The sequence below is a fragment of the Panthera pardus genome, unplaced genomic scaffold (genome assembly GCF_024362965.1).
Source record: "Panthera pardus isolate Hobbes unplaced genomic scaffold, ASM2436296v1 HiC_scaffold_16, whole genome shotgun sequence".
Lineage (NCBI taxonomy): Eukaryota > Metazoa > Chordata > Mammalia > Carnivora > Felidae > Panthera > Panthera pardus.
Window position 1 is genome coordinate 41,461,917 of NW_026526721.1, and position 17,026 is coordinate 41,478,942.

General features: G+C 32.5%; 1 protein-coding gene across 3 annotated transcripts in view; it reads left to right on the top strand.

Moving 5' to 3' along the window:
- Nucleotides 1-17,026, top strand: part of EPHA3 (EPH receptor A3) — a 355,221-nt gene that overhangs the window by 307,405 nt on the left and 30,790 nt on the right. For all 3 annotated transcript variants that reach the window (XM_019429956.2, XM_019429955.2, XM_053903238.1), the window contains exons 12-13: nt 3,164-3,225; nt 5,615-5,824. In XM_019429956.2, the coding sequence (XP_019285501.2) occupies nt 3,164-3,225; nt 5,615-5,824 (272 nt within the window). The remainder of the gene's footprint in view (nt 1-3,163; nt 3,226-5,614; nt 5,825-17,026) is intronic.

Here is a 17,026-nt window from a genome sequence, read left to right on the forward strand (position 1 = left end):
TCCTGTAACCCTTTAATTATAAAAGGTCATAATTTTATCTACACTCAAGAATCAATTGAGGAACAAAAGCAAAATTCCTCTGCACAATTTGCTTTGCTCATTTTTATTGGAGTTTCACTTCAGCCAGTTATCCCGCAATAATTTTGGTGAGTTTAGTATGGATACTCAGATGCATTTTAGGATTTCTGAGGGCGGCGAATGATACAAGCTCTTGAAAATACATATGAAAGAGCATGCAAACTTGGATAGAAATACATTGCATCCATGTACGGATGAGCTGATATTTTATGATTTCCAGCTGTATTTAATACATGTTAGAACTAGTTCTCACCACTGTCATGGAGAGTTTCTTTTCCTTTAACCCTATTTATATAATCAAAAGCACAAGTGAAACTAAGGCAGAATAGACACTTAGACACTTAAAAAAAAAGAAAAAAAGAAAAAAAAGTTAAAAATTAAGGCTTTCCAAGGTAGAATATTTGTGATTTTGTTTATTCTTTGTCTGTACGTTTGGGTTTGCTGCATCTTTGAACTTAATGTAAAGCATATTTTCAGACTTGCCCATCTTAACTGATGTGTTTACAAATACCTAAAGTTTAGAGCTAAATACAGCCTGATCTGATTTCTGAATGGTCATGGGGCTTTGGCTTAATTGACTGGTTTGATTTTTCAGCTACTTTTATTTCCCTTGCCAAACATTCCACTAGACATGCTAACAAGAAATGAAATGGTCACAGGGCTGGGAGCCAGAAGGAAACGAGTGATAAGCAAAGGTCTAGGTAGTACAAAAACACAGTAACTGGCCACTGTAATTGACAGCTGGCTGTATGAGGCAAACTATCTATGACTACACTTAATGTATGCATTGAATTTTGCAGGCATATTATTCTTCACAGAATTGTATTAAGGCAAGAACATAGAAAATTATAGTGATTATAGTGATTTATGGAGAACATGCCTATGAAGGATTTCATTCATTCCTTCGTTCATTTATTTGTTTGTTCATCCATTCTTTTAATTTCGGGTCAGTCTCTGGGATCAGTCTTCAGGCAGTGGATTTATCAGTTCAAGAGAGATAGAAGTTTCCAAGGAAATGTTGAATCTTCCTTTTTGTCTTGAATATTGTCAAATCCGTGCTTAATTAGAATTTTGAAGAAGCAAGTTCTGGAGGCTTAAGCCTTCGGATAAATGGCTTTTCAGACATTTACCAGATTAACAAGATATATATGATGTGTTACCCAAAATATATAACTAAATCAGTATCTTAATGGAGGATAGATTGGTATATCAATTGATTGTTACATATATAAAAATTATCTGAAAATTATAGAATTTAAATATATTTTACCTCTCATTAAATAAGACATATAGCTTGGGATGCATTCAAATGCTAAATATAACAAGTATAACCTGCATGATACCAAGCCATAATTCATAACTAGTGTGAGTTAAGAGTTTTTACCTATGAAAGGAGAAAGCAAGCAAAGAACGCTATTATCTATCACCAGAATGGCAAACTAACTTTCATGATATAGAAGGAGATATGAGGAAAGCTTAAAAGTGTACTCTGTATTAGGGATGCATCGATATTTGTTAAAGAGCAATTTGCTCAAAGTCTTTCAGCAGTGCTCACTCAAGACTTGATTCAGGTTCTCCTGACATGGAAGACAAGTAATTTGCCTTCTTTTTGTAATAGAATGGAATTATATTTAAAACAATATTACGGCAAAAATAAAGGAAGAGAATTATATTGTAGTAACAGTGTAGGCTTTGAAATCAGAGACAGCCATGTTAAGGATTTGCTAGAGAACTAGCTAATTATGTAACCTCAGCTAGTTTCTTAAATCCACTATGCTTTTGGTTGAGGGCATCATAAAATGGGAATAATATACGTTACTAAAGTATAGGATGATGTGAAGATGACGTGATATAATGTATGTATGTAATATATATGTGTATATATGCAATGTTATATAATGCTAACTATGCAAAAAAATTTACTAGTGTTTCCCATATATAAAAAAATATCCATCTTCCATATTTCTTTTTTTTTTTTGAAAAGTTCATTTTGCGTTACTTATTTTCCAAGTTGTTATCATAACATATATAGAGTATATTTTCAGCTTTGTTCACATGATATTAAAGTGTAACAATAATGTAAAATGCTAGGCTTCAGAGTTCTCATTTTAATTCAAAATAATCCATAGAATTAACACCCAATGATCGTATTAGATTATTACTCATGGCCTAACATATATTCTATTTGTGAATCTCTATATAAATATACTTAGCACTTTTGTATCTAACACTTTTTCATATTTTAAATGTTTCCCACAGCATAAATTTCCAAAAGTAACAGCATACTCTGTTCAGGTCGCTACTTTTGATTTTATTACTTATTAGTTGTATGACATTGGGTAAGTTAATTACCCTCTATCTCAGTTTTCTCATGTGTAAAATGGAAATGATAATAATAAGTTATTATACATAAAACAATTAAACCAGCAAAGTGCATACAATAAGACAATATAAATACATTTAAATGCTCATTAAAAGGTATAATGGCATTTAAGTCCACATATTTCTAAAATGGTTATTATAAGTTACTGCCAACAATTTTAATTTTATTTTCCGTTTAAACATGGATTTGATAATTTTTAATACATTAATTATACAGATTTTAAAAGTTATAATTATTAGTCTTAATTGTTTTATGAAAATCATATGTAGGATCCATGAAGATGGGGACTTTGATTTACTTGCTCTAACCAGCATAAAAAGGAGCACCTAGTCCATAGTTCTATAAATATCTGTAGAAAATACAAATGATTGTAGAAATCCTGGCTCTATCTTGGGCTGGAAAGCAGAAACACTTGATTTTGTAGAGCAGCTGAGATACAATTAAAGGGAATAAAAGGGGTATATATTAGGTTCACAAAGAGCCATGCCAAATAAGCCAATTTAGATATCATAGGTTATAGGCCCTTGTTCTGAAAACCAATCTTCTTCCTTTTTTTTTTTTTTAGTTTTATTTTCTATTGAAAAATGTTTCTTTGTTAAAACTGGGAAGATAGTTTACATTTTTTAATTCATCAGGTGTATCATAGTGTATTCTATATATATTCATCGCATGATATTTGTTTGTTATTTATCATATATCCAGGTAAACCAGTTATGATTGTCACAGAATACATGGAGAATGGTTCCTTGGACAGTTTCTTACGTGTAAGTAGAAGATTTTACATATATTCATATATCTCTTATCCCTATCTATCTATATACACATATGCATAAATGTGGAATGAATGCTAAAGATGTTAGAGGCAACCTCTCATATCTTGCCAGCAATTAGATAACAAAGTTTAAAGTGGAACTGAAATTTGGGGGGTCTAAATAGTAAGAGGAAGACTAAAATTTCATCTTTATCTTGCAGTGTCCAAGGTTAATGGCTTATATTTGTAAAACAAATCTATGCAATCTGCTTCAGCTTTTTGTACTGCCAAGATTCACATTGGCTAAAATAAAAATTAAAAAAAGACTTTTTAGTAAGACACAAATAACAGTGATACAAGACAAATATTCTCTTGTCTTCGCTTAAAATAACCTCAGACTGCTATAGGAAGAACATGTCTCGCTCACATAGAGCTTTGGTCTCAGAAAATGAGCAAGTGTTACAATGCCAAAGTAGTCTTAATTCAGAGATACCATTTTGGTATATGTGCTGCTGAAGCAAGCACCAGAGACACATTTTGGTAATAGATGTGCATCCATATCTATTTTTTAAATATTTAAACTTAGAAACTTTATTTTTTAAGTTACTTCAGTAAAAATTTGTTCAAAGAAATGCAAAAAAATTATGGAAAACAAGGCACTGCCAATCACCAGTGACTGCAGGGATTAAAAAAGACATATACTCTGTCCTCAATATGCTTTCAGCACTATAGTAGGGTGCCTGAGTGGCTCAGTCGGTTAAGCGTCTGACTCTTGGTTTTGGCTGAGGTCATGATGTCTCAGTTAGTGAGTTTGATCCCCTCATCAGGCTCTGTGTTGATAGTGCAGAGCCTGCTTGGAATCCTCTCTCATTCTTTCTCTCTCTCTCCCTCCCTCTCTCTCTCTCTCTCTCTGCCCCTCCCCTGCCCATGCTATTTCTCAAAAATAAATAAATAAAACTTAAAAAATGTTTTTAAATAAAATTAAAAAATGAATTCAGCGCTATAGAATAGAGATAGGTAGAGAGAGAGATAGACGATAGATAGATAGATAGATAGATAGATAGATAGATAGATAGAATAGGATGATTCATTATCATAGAAGAGAATTCTAAATTTTCTATAAATGAGAAATTGTATTCCTTATTTTAATATTCACAAGGCAAACAATTTTTTAATGTTTATTTATTTTTGAGAGAGACAGAGAGAAAGAGAGAATGTGTGTGCACATGGGGTAAAAGCGGGGAGGTAGGGAGAGAATCCTAAACGGACTCCACACTGTCAGTACAGTGCCCAATGTGGGGCTCAAACTCACGAATGGTGAGATCATGACCTCAGCCAAACTCAAGAGTTGGCCGTTTAAACTACTGAGCTACCCAGGCACTCCAAGGCAAACACAGTTTTATCAGCAATTATTTTCACAAGCATTTCAAAAACAAATATTCTTCAAATCAGGTCATAGAAACCATTATAATAAATATTCTTTTAAAATGTTATTGTGTATATATAACTAAACATGGAATTTTATAGCTATTTATCTATACATGCACTTATGCACATATTTACATATGTATGTATGTGTATTTGTTTACCTATCTATCATATAAATCATGTATTTCTGTTTTTTTAAGTTTATTTATTCATTTTTGAGAGAGAGAGAGAGAGTGAGCGAGCTGGGGAGGGGCAGAGAGAAAGGTAGACAAAGAATCTCGAAGAGGCTCCATGCTGTCGGTGCAGAGCCCGACCCCACCACCTGTGAGATCATGACCTGAGATGAAATCAAGAGTAGGATGCTTAAGCCCAGTTCCCCTTGTATTTCTATTTTAATCAAAGTAAATTGGAAGTTTTTCTAAATACAGGACTCTGACTTGTGTTTTGTTGTTTTCCATTTTATGAATTATAACTGAAGATTGAGTAAAAAAACAAATACTCAGTAAATATCTTTGACCAATTCTGAAAGAATTATGATGATTTAAAAATTTAACATCTACCTTATTTGAAGCAATTAATAAAATATCTGGAAAATTAGAAGGAAGAATGAACACTCAATCAAACAAATATGTAAAACTAAAATAGCCCCAAGACTCATTTCATTTTGTTGTTCCTGAGGTTAAAATTTCTGAGGAGTTTGTATGTCACATAAAGACCATGAAAGGTATGGTTTTGAACCTGAAGTCAAAGAATATTTAGGGTCCTTCTTGTTATGAACTATTTTGTGATGCAGCTACTATGCTATTTTGTTTTAGCCTTATTTCTGTTTATTCACATAGCTTGTGAGGCTGGGGTGCTTGGAACTAAAATGTATATAATCGGTCTTCTTGCAATTCAGTGTGTGAGATTTTAACCAAGATTTATCTTTAAGAAAGAGCAACACATCTTAATTGTATATTTGAAATACTTCTCAGAAACACGATGCCCAGTTTACGGTCATCCAGCTAGTGGGGATGCTTCGAGGGATAGCATCTGGCATGAAGTACCTCTCAGATATGGGTTATGTTCACCGAGACCTTGCTGCTCGTAACATTTTGATCAACAGTAATTTGGTGTGTAAGGTTTCTGATTTTGGACTTTCACGTGTTCTAGAAGATGACCCAGAAGCTGCTTATACAACACGAGTGAGTAACTTTTTTTTCTTTTCTTTTTTCCTTTTTATCTTTGTTTCCCACCTTGTGCTATATTGATTTGCAAATAAATAGAAATCACCTCTCTCCATGCTGTCAATTATATCTTCCCCCAAAGGAAACATATCCTTTAACATTAAAATACTGTTACTTATTCTGAGAAAATAGATGGCCACTGTTTATAAGGTGGCATACCTCTGTCCAATTAGATACAATTTTAAAGCATTTTAAAATTCATGTTTATATAAGTAACACATGCTCACACTATAAAAATTTCAAAACAAAGCAATAAAAAGGAATAAAGTCATCCGTAATTCTGCCACCCATAGAGAACACTTGTAACTTTGTCAGTTAATTCTTCCAGATTTTTTTCTACATACCTATTATACATACCTATGAATGAACATGTAATTAGATTAGGATTATGTATAGGATTATTTATAACATCACTGTATAGCCTTTTTTTCTCTTAGCAGTATATCTCTTGAATGTATTTCATTGTCAGTAAGTTTGATATATTCTACTACTGGTTTACCATTTAAAAAATTAACCCCTAATTATTGAGCAAATTAGTATTATATCTATCTTTTCTTTGTTAATTATTATTATTATTATTATTACTATTATTATTTTATCATGATAAGTGTACTCTTTAATCCCCATCCCCCTACCCACCTCCCCTCTGGGAAACCATCAATTTGTTCTCTAAGAGTCTGTTTCTTGGTTTGTCTCTCTCTCTCTCTTTTTTTTTTCTTTGCTTGTTTGTTTTGTTCCTTAAATTTCACATATGAGTGAGATCATATGGTATTTATCCTTCTCTGACTGATTTCACTTAACATTATACTCTCTAACTCTATCCCTGTTGGTGCAAATGACAAGCTTTCATTTATTTTATGGCTAAATAATATTCCATTGTGTGGGTATATATATATATATATATATATATATATATATATATATACCATTGTATATATTCCATTGTGTGTATATATATATATATATATATATATATATGTACACACACACTGCATCTTTATCCATTCCCTATCTATCTATGGACATTTGGGCTGCTTCCATGGTTTGACTATTATAAATAATGCTGCAATAACTATAGGGGTGCATGTAGCCCTTTGAATTAGTGTTTTGTATTTTTTGGGTTATGCACAGTGATGTGATTACTGGATTATAGGGTAGTTCTATTTTTATTTTTTGAGGAAACTCCATACTGTTTTTTGCATTCCCACCAGTAGTGCATGAGTGTTCCTTTTTCTCCACATTCTCGCCAACACCTGTTGTTTCTTGTGTTTTTGATTTTAGCCATTCTGACAGGTGTGGGGTGATATCTCATTGTAGTTTTGATTTGCATTTCCCTGTGATGAGTGATGTTGAGCATCTTTCCATGTGTCTGTTGGCCATCTGGATGTGTTTTTTGAAGAAATGTCTGTTCATGTCTTCTGCCCATTTTAATTGGATTATTTGTTATTTTGTGTTAACTTATATAAGTTCATTATATATTTTGAACACTAAACCCTTATGGGATATGTCCTTTGCAAATATCCTCTCCTATTCAGTAGGTTGACTTTTAGTTTATTTTTTTATTGTTTCCTTCACTGTGAAGATGCTTTTCATTTTGATGAAGTCCCAACAGTTCATTTTTGCTTTTATTTCTCTTGTCTCAGGAGATAGATCTAGGGAAAAAAGTTGCTAATGCCGATGTCAGAAAGATTATGGCCTGTGCTCTCTTCAAGGATTTTTATGGTTGCAGGTCTCACATTTAGGTCTTTAATCCATTTTGAGTTTGTTTTTGTGTATGGTGAAACAAAATTGTCCAGTTTCATTCTTTTGCATGTTGCTGCCCAGTTTTCCCAGCACCATTTGTTGAAGAGACTGTCATTTCCTATTTTATATTCATTCATGACTCCTTTGTCAAAATTTAATTGACCATATGATTGTGGGTTTATTTCTGGGTTTTCTGTTCTATTCCATTGATCTGTGTGTCTATTTTTATACCAGTACCATACCATTTTTGTGATGCCTCCAAATGTTTTGTTTTGTTTTTTTCAAGATTGCTTTGGCCATTCGGGGTCTTTCGGGTTCCATATAAATTTTAGGATTGTTTGTTCTAGTTCTGTGAAAAGTGTTGTTGGTATTTTGATAGAGATTGCATTAAATGTATAGATTGCTTTGGGTAGTACAGACATTTTAACAGTATTTGTTCTTCCAGCCCATGAGCATGGAATGTCTTTCCGTTTCTTTGCATTATCTTGAATTTCTTTCATCAGTGTTTTATAGTTTTCAGAGGACAGGTCTTTCCCCTCTCTGGTTAAGTTTATTTTCCTACATATTTTATGGGTTTTGGTGTTATTGTAAAGAGGATTGTTTTCTTAATTTCTCTTTCTGCTGTTTCATTACTGGTGCATAGGAATACAACAGATTTCTGTTACTGATTTTGCATCCTGTGACTTTCCTGAATTCAGATACCAGTTCTAGTAGTTATTTGTGAAGTATCTAGGGTTTTCGATATATAGTATCATGTCATCTGCAAATAGTGAGAGTTTTACTTCTTCCTTATTTAGATTCCTTTTATTTCTTTATTGTGTCTAATTGCCGTGACTAGAACTACCAGTACTATGTTGAATAAAAGTGGTGAGAGTGGATATCCTTGTCTTCTTCCTGACCTTAAGGGAATAGCTCTCAGTTTATCAACATTGAATATGATGCTCCCTGTGGGTTTTTCATATATGGCCTTTATTATGTTGAGGTATGTTCTCTCTAGACCTACTTTGCAGAGGGTTTTTATCATGAATGGATTTTGTACTTTATCAAAGGCTAGCCTTTCGATATTTCATACAAATGTATGACTGATCCATCTGTATTCATAATCGTATGAGTCTGATAATTTTCCTATGATATATTCCTAAAAGTGGATTTTCTGTGTCAAAATTTTGTGCCTGTTTTAAAAGCATACTTAACTATATCCTGATAAAACTATATATTATCATTTTTAGTATTTATTAATTTTGAAAAAATTATACCTAATTGTTTTAATTTGTATTTAACTTGATTCAAATGCATCTGATTATTTTTTCATATATTTATTGGCAGATTTCTTTGAAAAGACATTCCTTTATAGAGTTTTTTTCATGACAGACAATTTTAGAAAATAAAGATATAATGATCACTAATGATATTACCAGAGGTAACCAATTTTAACATTTTATTTTTTTCCTTTCAAAATATTTTCTACACATTTTCATATGTAAATAATTACCAATTATGTATATAGTTACAAAAATGGGATCATATTATATATATACTTATATATAAAATGATTTCCACTTGTCAACCCAGTATTTTCTTTATACACACACTCAATGTTGTTATGTAATCTGCCTGTTTTAACTTAAAATATAAAATGTGGATTTTTCTAGATGATTAATTTTTTATAATATCATTAAATAATGTATTGTACTCCATTTTAATCATGTACATTATTTATTTATCCAATGCACTATTAATTGAGCAGCATTCCAAGGTTATTGCTTTTCTTAATACTTTTAATACTTTAACTTAATAGTTATTGCTATTCTTAATACTTTGATGTAATCCTGATAAATGGTTCATGTCTGGTCATGATGATTTCCTCAGGATAAAATTTCAGAATTACAATTGTCGAGTCAAAATGTGTACAAATATGTGTGGATTTTCATGTATGAATTGCACAATTGTTTTCCAAATAGTTTGTTATGGAATTTCACTCCTAGCAGCAACATATAAAGAAGGCTGTTTCCCTGTACTCTCACCAGCCAAGAAAATGGGAAGTTTTTAAAAAGTCAACTTCTGTTATTTTCTTCCGGTTTCTAATCATTACTAATTAAAAAAAAAAGAAACTCATGCGTTTCTGAAATCATCAATTTTAATGATTCCATTATCAACCACCAAGTGTGTCACGTGGCATCTATCTCACATTCTGAGAAAGAGCCCGATTTGCCAGACTGAGTTTCATCTACAAAGTGATAAAGCCACAGTGGGAGAACCAGAAATTCAGAAGCACGGTGTCCCAGAGATACTCCTCGATGAGTTGATATAAGAGTTGAAACTCCCCCGATGGCTTTCTCCACTACACTTTTGTTAGCATTTCCCATTTTCAACTACACTCTAGCAGATTCACTCTGTTCATACATCTAAGTATTTGTTAAAATGTGTCCTGCACAAAAATGTTGCTGTTCTTAGGCATACAGTTCACTAGGTTAAAAGCAAGAGAAATAAAATAAAATCGTATATCTAGCAGCTAGTTAAATTAAATTTATGACAGTGACTCTGAAAACAAAGTTCTGAAAAAAGAAAAAAATTACAAAACATGGGTAAATATGCATCAGCACTATCAAGTGCTTTTTTTAGTTTTCCTTTGTTCCTTCTCTGATTTCAAGAAAAATTAGTCAGCCAGAATTCTACAACAAAGCATCATTTTTATGACAATAAATTATGATTATAAGTTCTCAGGAGACAGCATATGCAAATATGATAATATATTTATAATTTTGAGGATTTTTTTTTATTCTACTCACTGCTACTAAAGATATCCTTCGTAACCTTCTGCTACTATATGAGCTTTTAATACATTCCGTGGAAGGTATCGTTCTTGCTGGTATTGTCCTTGTTGTTACAACAATCACCCGATACAAGAAATATTTCCGGTTTTAGTAAAAATATTTGATTAAAAAGCCTTTATTTGAAATATTAGATTTCTGGTCATTCAGTCAGGTTTTATCTCAGTGCCATATCCCACTTTTAAACTAGAACATTCTTGTTTTCAGTATTAGTCATGATTTCTAGGACACTCTAAGGAATGATTGTTCTTGTAGGAACTGGGAAGATTCATCCAAATCTGGATCATCTGCTGTCTGGAGAATATATTGGGTTAACTTTCAGAGCTTCATTTGTACTGATTGTTACTTTGTCAGGTCCAAGGGGTACAGAAGATCATTTATTGACACTAGTAGGAAAAAAAGGTATTACTGTGTCAAAATTCTTCGTTATCATTTGTGAAATAAAAGTGCAAAAGGACCTTTGCATTTTTTTATTCTCAGAAGATTCTTAAAAATCAACTAAATGGGCTCATTAACTACCAATAAATAGCTGTTTAGAATTTGATATTCATTTAATTTATTTAATATTCATCCTTCTATTTTCCCAGAACTCAAAATATCTATGATGGTCCTGATTTCTTCTGAGAAAGCTATAATTTGCATCTACATTTCTAGAATAATCTAGAAATCTTTAATTTAATCTCTTGTAATAATCCTTGTTTGGTACAAGGATTTTATAATTTACCCCCAAATATGAGGTATGGTTTAAAGTAATAGGACTACTATTTTGTTTTTTAAACAAACACTGAAACAATTAAATAAGTGTGCCATACTCATTCTTGGGAATTTGTATTACTGTGGGAACACTGCTATTACACAAAATGTTTTGGGAATTCCTCCTTTGAAATTATCTTTAAAATTAGATTGTGAACAACAGCATCATTCCAAATTAATGAAGCATGTAGTATTTGAGGAAACATACTTGCCTGAGATAAAAATCTCTGGTCTCAATAAGCTTAGAGTTAGTAAATAAGAAAAGCAGCACATCGTTGTATAATAAAGTCTGGTTCTTTTTTTAACCAAAAACAGTATTTTTCAGCGTAGACATCCACTTTCTTTATTTGATTAAGCATCCCGTGATTATGGTTCCTTCAGAAAAACAAGCTCATCATTGAAAACAGTGTGTCAAGGCGTTCTTTTTGGATAAACACATTCTGGTGAATCTGGTTTAAAAAGACAGTCACATTACTTTAGTCACACGTAACACATTTCATCTAGTGTCGCTTGGATTCAAAAATTAGTATTCAGTGCCTCAGTGCACGAAGCCTTTTCCCAGATTGCTCTTCTAAAAGTTACTGCCTTTAGGTAGAGGGTAATTGCACTGGCATTTGATTCAGTGCCACTGAATGAATATAAGATGTCTGCTGCTCTCATTTTAAAAGCATCTTTGTGGTCCACAGGCAAAGTAGAAGAGTGGAACAGAATTTATGTCCACTAATTATGCATTTATTTTTTTTTTAACTGGAGGGAACCACCTAGGAGTTGAGGAAATGCTTAGCCTTAAAACTTGAAACAATTTATCACACATTTTCCCATGCTGCTTCTGATACTATCTTAAGTCTATCACAAGTTTTCCTTCCTTCTGTCCCAACAGAATTCCTTGGGAGGAGAGGATCAGATAAGATCATAATACACACTTTTTTTTTTTTATGTCTTCCCTTTTTATAAGGGTATTGAGTAGGAAAGCAGAAGTTTTTTCAATGCTCACTTATGGTTATTTCTCCTCATTTCTCACTACTAAGTTATGCAAAAACTCCAAACATTAACAATCTCTGTCATACAACATTATTATGCATTTTGTAACCTTTGTAAAATTCCACCATACACATGAGATTTGAGAGTGAAAAAGGTATAGTATTTTAGTGTTATTATGAAAATAGTTCAGTCTTGCAGACCCTTTGAAAAGCTCTTGGGGGGCACCTAGAAATGCTTGGATGACACTTCGAGAACCACGTTATAGATACTATGTCAGGAAAAAACACTCTAAAAACTAAATGTCTTAGTATTTATTAAATGATATAACACCTTGGCATATTGTATTATATGATATTATAGCATGTTTTGAAGAAAGGCCTTGAAAGCATAAAAGCAGCTGCATACCAAGGGTTGCAAATCATCTTGAAAGGCCTTGTATTTCATTTGGGATGGAGCATTTAGCTCTGCAGATTTATACTGTTAGAGAGTTTTCGTTGTTGAGAAAAACACAAGAAATGAATTCCCTCTCTTTGGTTTCCCATCATATGAATTCAAAGCACAATTATGGCACATTTCCTATATTTTTTTGCACTGAATTACCAGCTTACTTTATTTCATTTTAACAGAACCATGGAATTATGGGTGAGAACTGTTTACCACTAAATAATTTTCTAGTCTTTTTCCTTATGAAATTTCATTTTGAATGGTTACCATTTTTTATGTGCATGCACGCATCCGTGTATATGAATATTCCTGTATTCATATGTTCAAATAGATGGGGTCCAAAATTCTGCCATAATGGTGCTCAATTTGCTGTTTAACAGGATCAAGTTAGAGAAATTATAGGCTTTTATCTAATTTATATGGTATATTATATAAAGTGAATTCCAATTCTTGAGCCCCCAATTTCATTTTAAGGATATAATTACCTAAACAGATTTGAGAAATTTGAGAAAGCCAGATGATTTGGTTTTGGTTATAACCTTTATTTTTCATTTTTTTTCTTTTTATTTCTGTCCTGAAAATGCATACTGAGTCCTAAGCAGTTAGATTTTTATATTGGATAATAAGCTTCTGCCTTTTGTTACATTGCCCTATAGCCCATTAGCAACTATTTAATTTTTGGAAGATAAAACCAAATAAAAAGTTGTCACAGGCATTGTGTGTTAAGCAATAAAAGAAAGAAATCTTATTTTACATAATAACTTATTTGATTTTTTTCCTGTGTAATTTTGCCTACTTGATATCCAATGTATTCTGTGATAGCTTTATTTTACCTAATTTCATTTGTAAGATAAGAATTTTTTTTAAGTGACTAATGCAAGTAGTTAAAAGCTAAGTAGTTAAATGCTCCTGTTCAGGATACCTCCATTCTAAGGACATAAATAATAGAAAATATGAACCTTGATTCTGTAGTCAAGGACTAAAAACTATGCATACCAAAAACCAGTGTGATGCAGAAAGAAAATTATATTCTTTTGATAAGTAGTATATGTGATATGTCATTCAGCTAAGAATGAAAAAAATACATAAATATCTAATCAGTGGCCTTCATATAGTAATGTGTCTTAAGCTTTGAACCAAAATAAATAATGTCAGTCATGACTTTATTCCCTACTCTCTGAGAATCAGTATGAACATGCCTCGTGTAGCTTCACAAAATAAAGCCACATATTCAAAAATCAGGAAAGGCTAGAAAATTTAGTAATCTCAATTGTCAATGTTGTATCAAAATTTAATGAGAGATCTGGTACTTTCTAGTCACCCAATTCAGAGACTTAGATACCACAAATATTTTAACACATGAAAACAATTTATCTAGATTTATGTGGAGAAAAATCATAGCTATAATTTTGGAGTGGAACATAGTAGTGAGAAGGTTGTATGTAATATATTACACACCATCTCTAGCAGTAACAATTTTCTCTAAAATGCATCATTCATTCATTCATTCATTCATTCCATATTTGAGTGCCTACCATATACCAGATACTGTTCTAGGGCAAAAGGACCCAGCAGTAAATAAAACAAAGCTATGACCTCATGAGTTTACATTCTAGTGTGGGAATTCAGGTAATAAACAAACAAGTAAAGTTACAGCAAGGCATAGTAGTAAAATAGAGAATGTGGGTAGTGGCCGAGTGTGTTATTTTAGTTAGAAAGATCAAAAAAACAAAAATAACAACAACAACAACAACAACAACAACAACAAAAACCAACAGCAAAAAAAGAAAGATCAAGAGAGTTTCTCTGAGAAAATGACATTAGAGCAGTGAATTGGAGAGAGTGAAGGAACAAATAATATAAATATCAAGGTTAATTAACCAGATTTACTTTGTTTTAACTATGTTTTCAATTTAATAAATTAATTTTAATCATTGTTCTAAGCCCAACAGGCTCACTTTGCAAGAAGACAAATTAAGTAGTCAGATTAATGATTTAACTCAGACTAAACATCAGGCTAATAGTGACTGGTCTAGTTTGTAATGTTGGTGAGCCCTGGAAGCTTAGTAAAACTCACTTTCTGAAATTATTTCCAGCTCACTGTGAATATTCCACATTTTAAAATATGTGATGACACATTGCCTGAAGCTTTTCCCAGGTTCCCCAAAGCCATTGACCAGCCCCAGATTCCTTTGGCATTGGAAAATACAACGGTCTTTTTTTTTCTTTTCTTTTTCTTTTCTTTTTTTTTCTTCTTTTTTTTTGGGGGGGGGGGACAGGAAGTACAGCAGTCTTGATGTCCTAAGTCAGTCTTACTTCTTGATGTCTGGAATGACTAATAATTTGACTCATTTCTGCCCTATCACCCCTTTTCAATGATAATTCTATATGTCAGGGTTAAAATACACTCCTGTGATTTTGTTTTTCTTTTTCATTTGCTGACCACTGCTCTGGAATCCCCCTATATTTCAGGCAGGTATTTACTAAACATAGACCTTTAAGGGAATCATTGCCTTGATGTATAGTCAGAATTGTCTTTTGGATATTATGAGGTTCTCTGGATATTATGAGGTTCTCAACCTATCATTTCATCTTTCCTTATTTTTCAATCATCAGTATTAAACTTACTCAAGTTTTGCACTTTTTTGGTTAATTACTAGAATGAATCTAATATTTCTATTATTTTTATTGCAATTATATAATATTCTTGTACACTGAATAGATCTTTCTGACTTATTTACTTATAGCATTGCCTCTTTGGAAAATTGTATTCCGAGTGCTAAAAACACACACTCTTAAATGAATTTCTTTAAACAAAATTAGGGTTGAGTATGTATAAACCACAAAGTTTAGCATTTAAAACCTCAGTGAACTCTGAAACATTTTTAACCTTATCCATAAATTTTGGCATTGTTTTTGTTGAAGACAGACATTATATATCAGAGGAACCAATTTGAAAATAACAGAAAAATTACTTATTTGTATTGCATTACCTGGGTAGCCATAGAGTAACTTCGATTTCAAGGTGAAGATTTTCCTATTTTTTAAGAAGTTCTTAAACATTTCACATAATGTTGAAACATTTCAAAAGTTCAAGGGATAGGCTTTGCTACCTAAGAGATCATCTGTCTCTGATCTCTTGTGGCAATCAACATCTGCTGAAACAATTCTCTCAATGGCTTTTAGATCTGAACTACTGGGGATTAGAACAGATGCTTCCCCTGGGAGTCTTCCCGGCTTGCCCTTCACCTTGTTGTCTAGTGTTGTCTACAGTGAGTGAAGTTTAGGCCCTGACAATACATAGATGCTAAATCGTAGAGTCAAATGATTTATCTCTATGGTTCCACTTTTAACCTGAGAAGCCAATATTTGCCTCCAGGTTAAACACTCAATTACTTAGGGTTTACTAAGATAAACTCTCCAAAGTCCTTTGTCACTCTAAGTATGACCTGACAGAGCTCACCAGCAGGCAATGTGAACTGTGGATCCGCAAAGCATTTACTAAATCAGCAGGGAGAGATTTGTGTATATAATTAAAGAAAAATTGGGGCAGATATGAGATATTATGCCTTAATGTCCAGAGAGTTCAGCAATTATACTCCTTTTCTTAGAAATCAAGACTTGAAGCCCCCTAACCCATAGTGAAAGAGCTGACTTTAGTTGAGCGCCTGAAAAATTCAGGCTCTTAGCCAAATGTCTCATTTGAACTGTCTAAATTCATTAAGCTTAGAGAACTGAATTGCAGGATCTTTTGAGACTAGGTTTACTCTAACTGCTATTTCTGGACAAAGTGAACAAGGTTTTGGACTCCTTCAACTAATCCTGGATTTGAGTGTAGCAATTATGTAATTCCTCTTTCCAGAAAATTCCTAGTGTCTTCACTTGCACCATTTTATTCTTCTCTTTTAAATTTTCTGTAAGAATTCTATATAATTCAATCCAGATATGACACCCAATAGGTATGTAGTAGCCAAAGCTTAGGATCATCTTTAAGAGTCCAAAATAATTAACATTGAAAATGTCAGCATCCTTGATACACATGTAGGTTTAAGACAGAAATTTGAAAGTTGAAGGAGTAGACCTAAGAAAGTTGTTCATAGGTCAGCACAGCTGTTAGAGATATCCCCCACGATCCTATGACAAGATATGAATGACAAGATAGCTGAACAGAGAAGTTAAGAAACTTGGCTAAAATTAAACAGTATGCTAAAATTAAGCTGGAAACTAAGACTCTTGATTTCTGCTCAACTTAAAAATGCAAATGGAACAATGACTATAAATTCCCCTGCACCACCAGTTACTGAGTTATACAGGATGAGACATCACACTGGGAGAAACTGGCCCTAGGTGTGTTCTTCTAAATATGGGAAACAAGCATTAACTTCTAATTCTTTTATAGAGTTCCCTC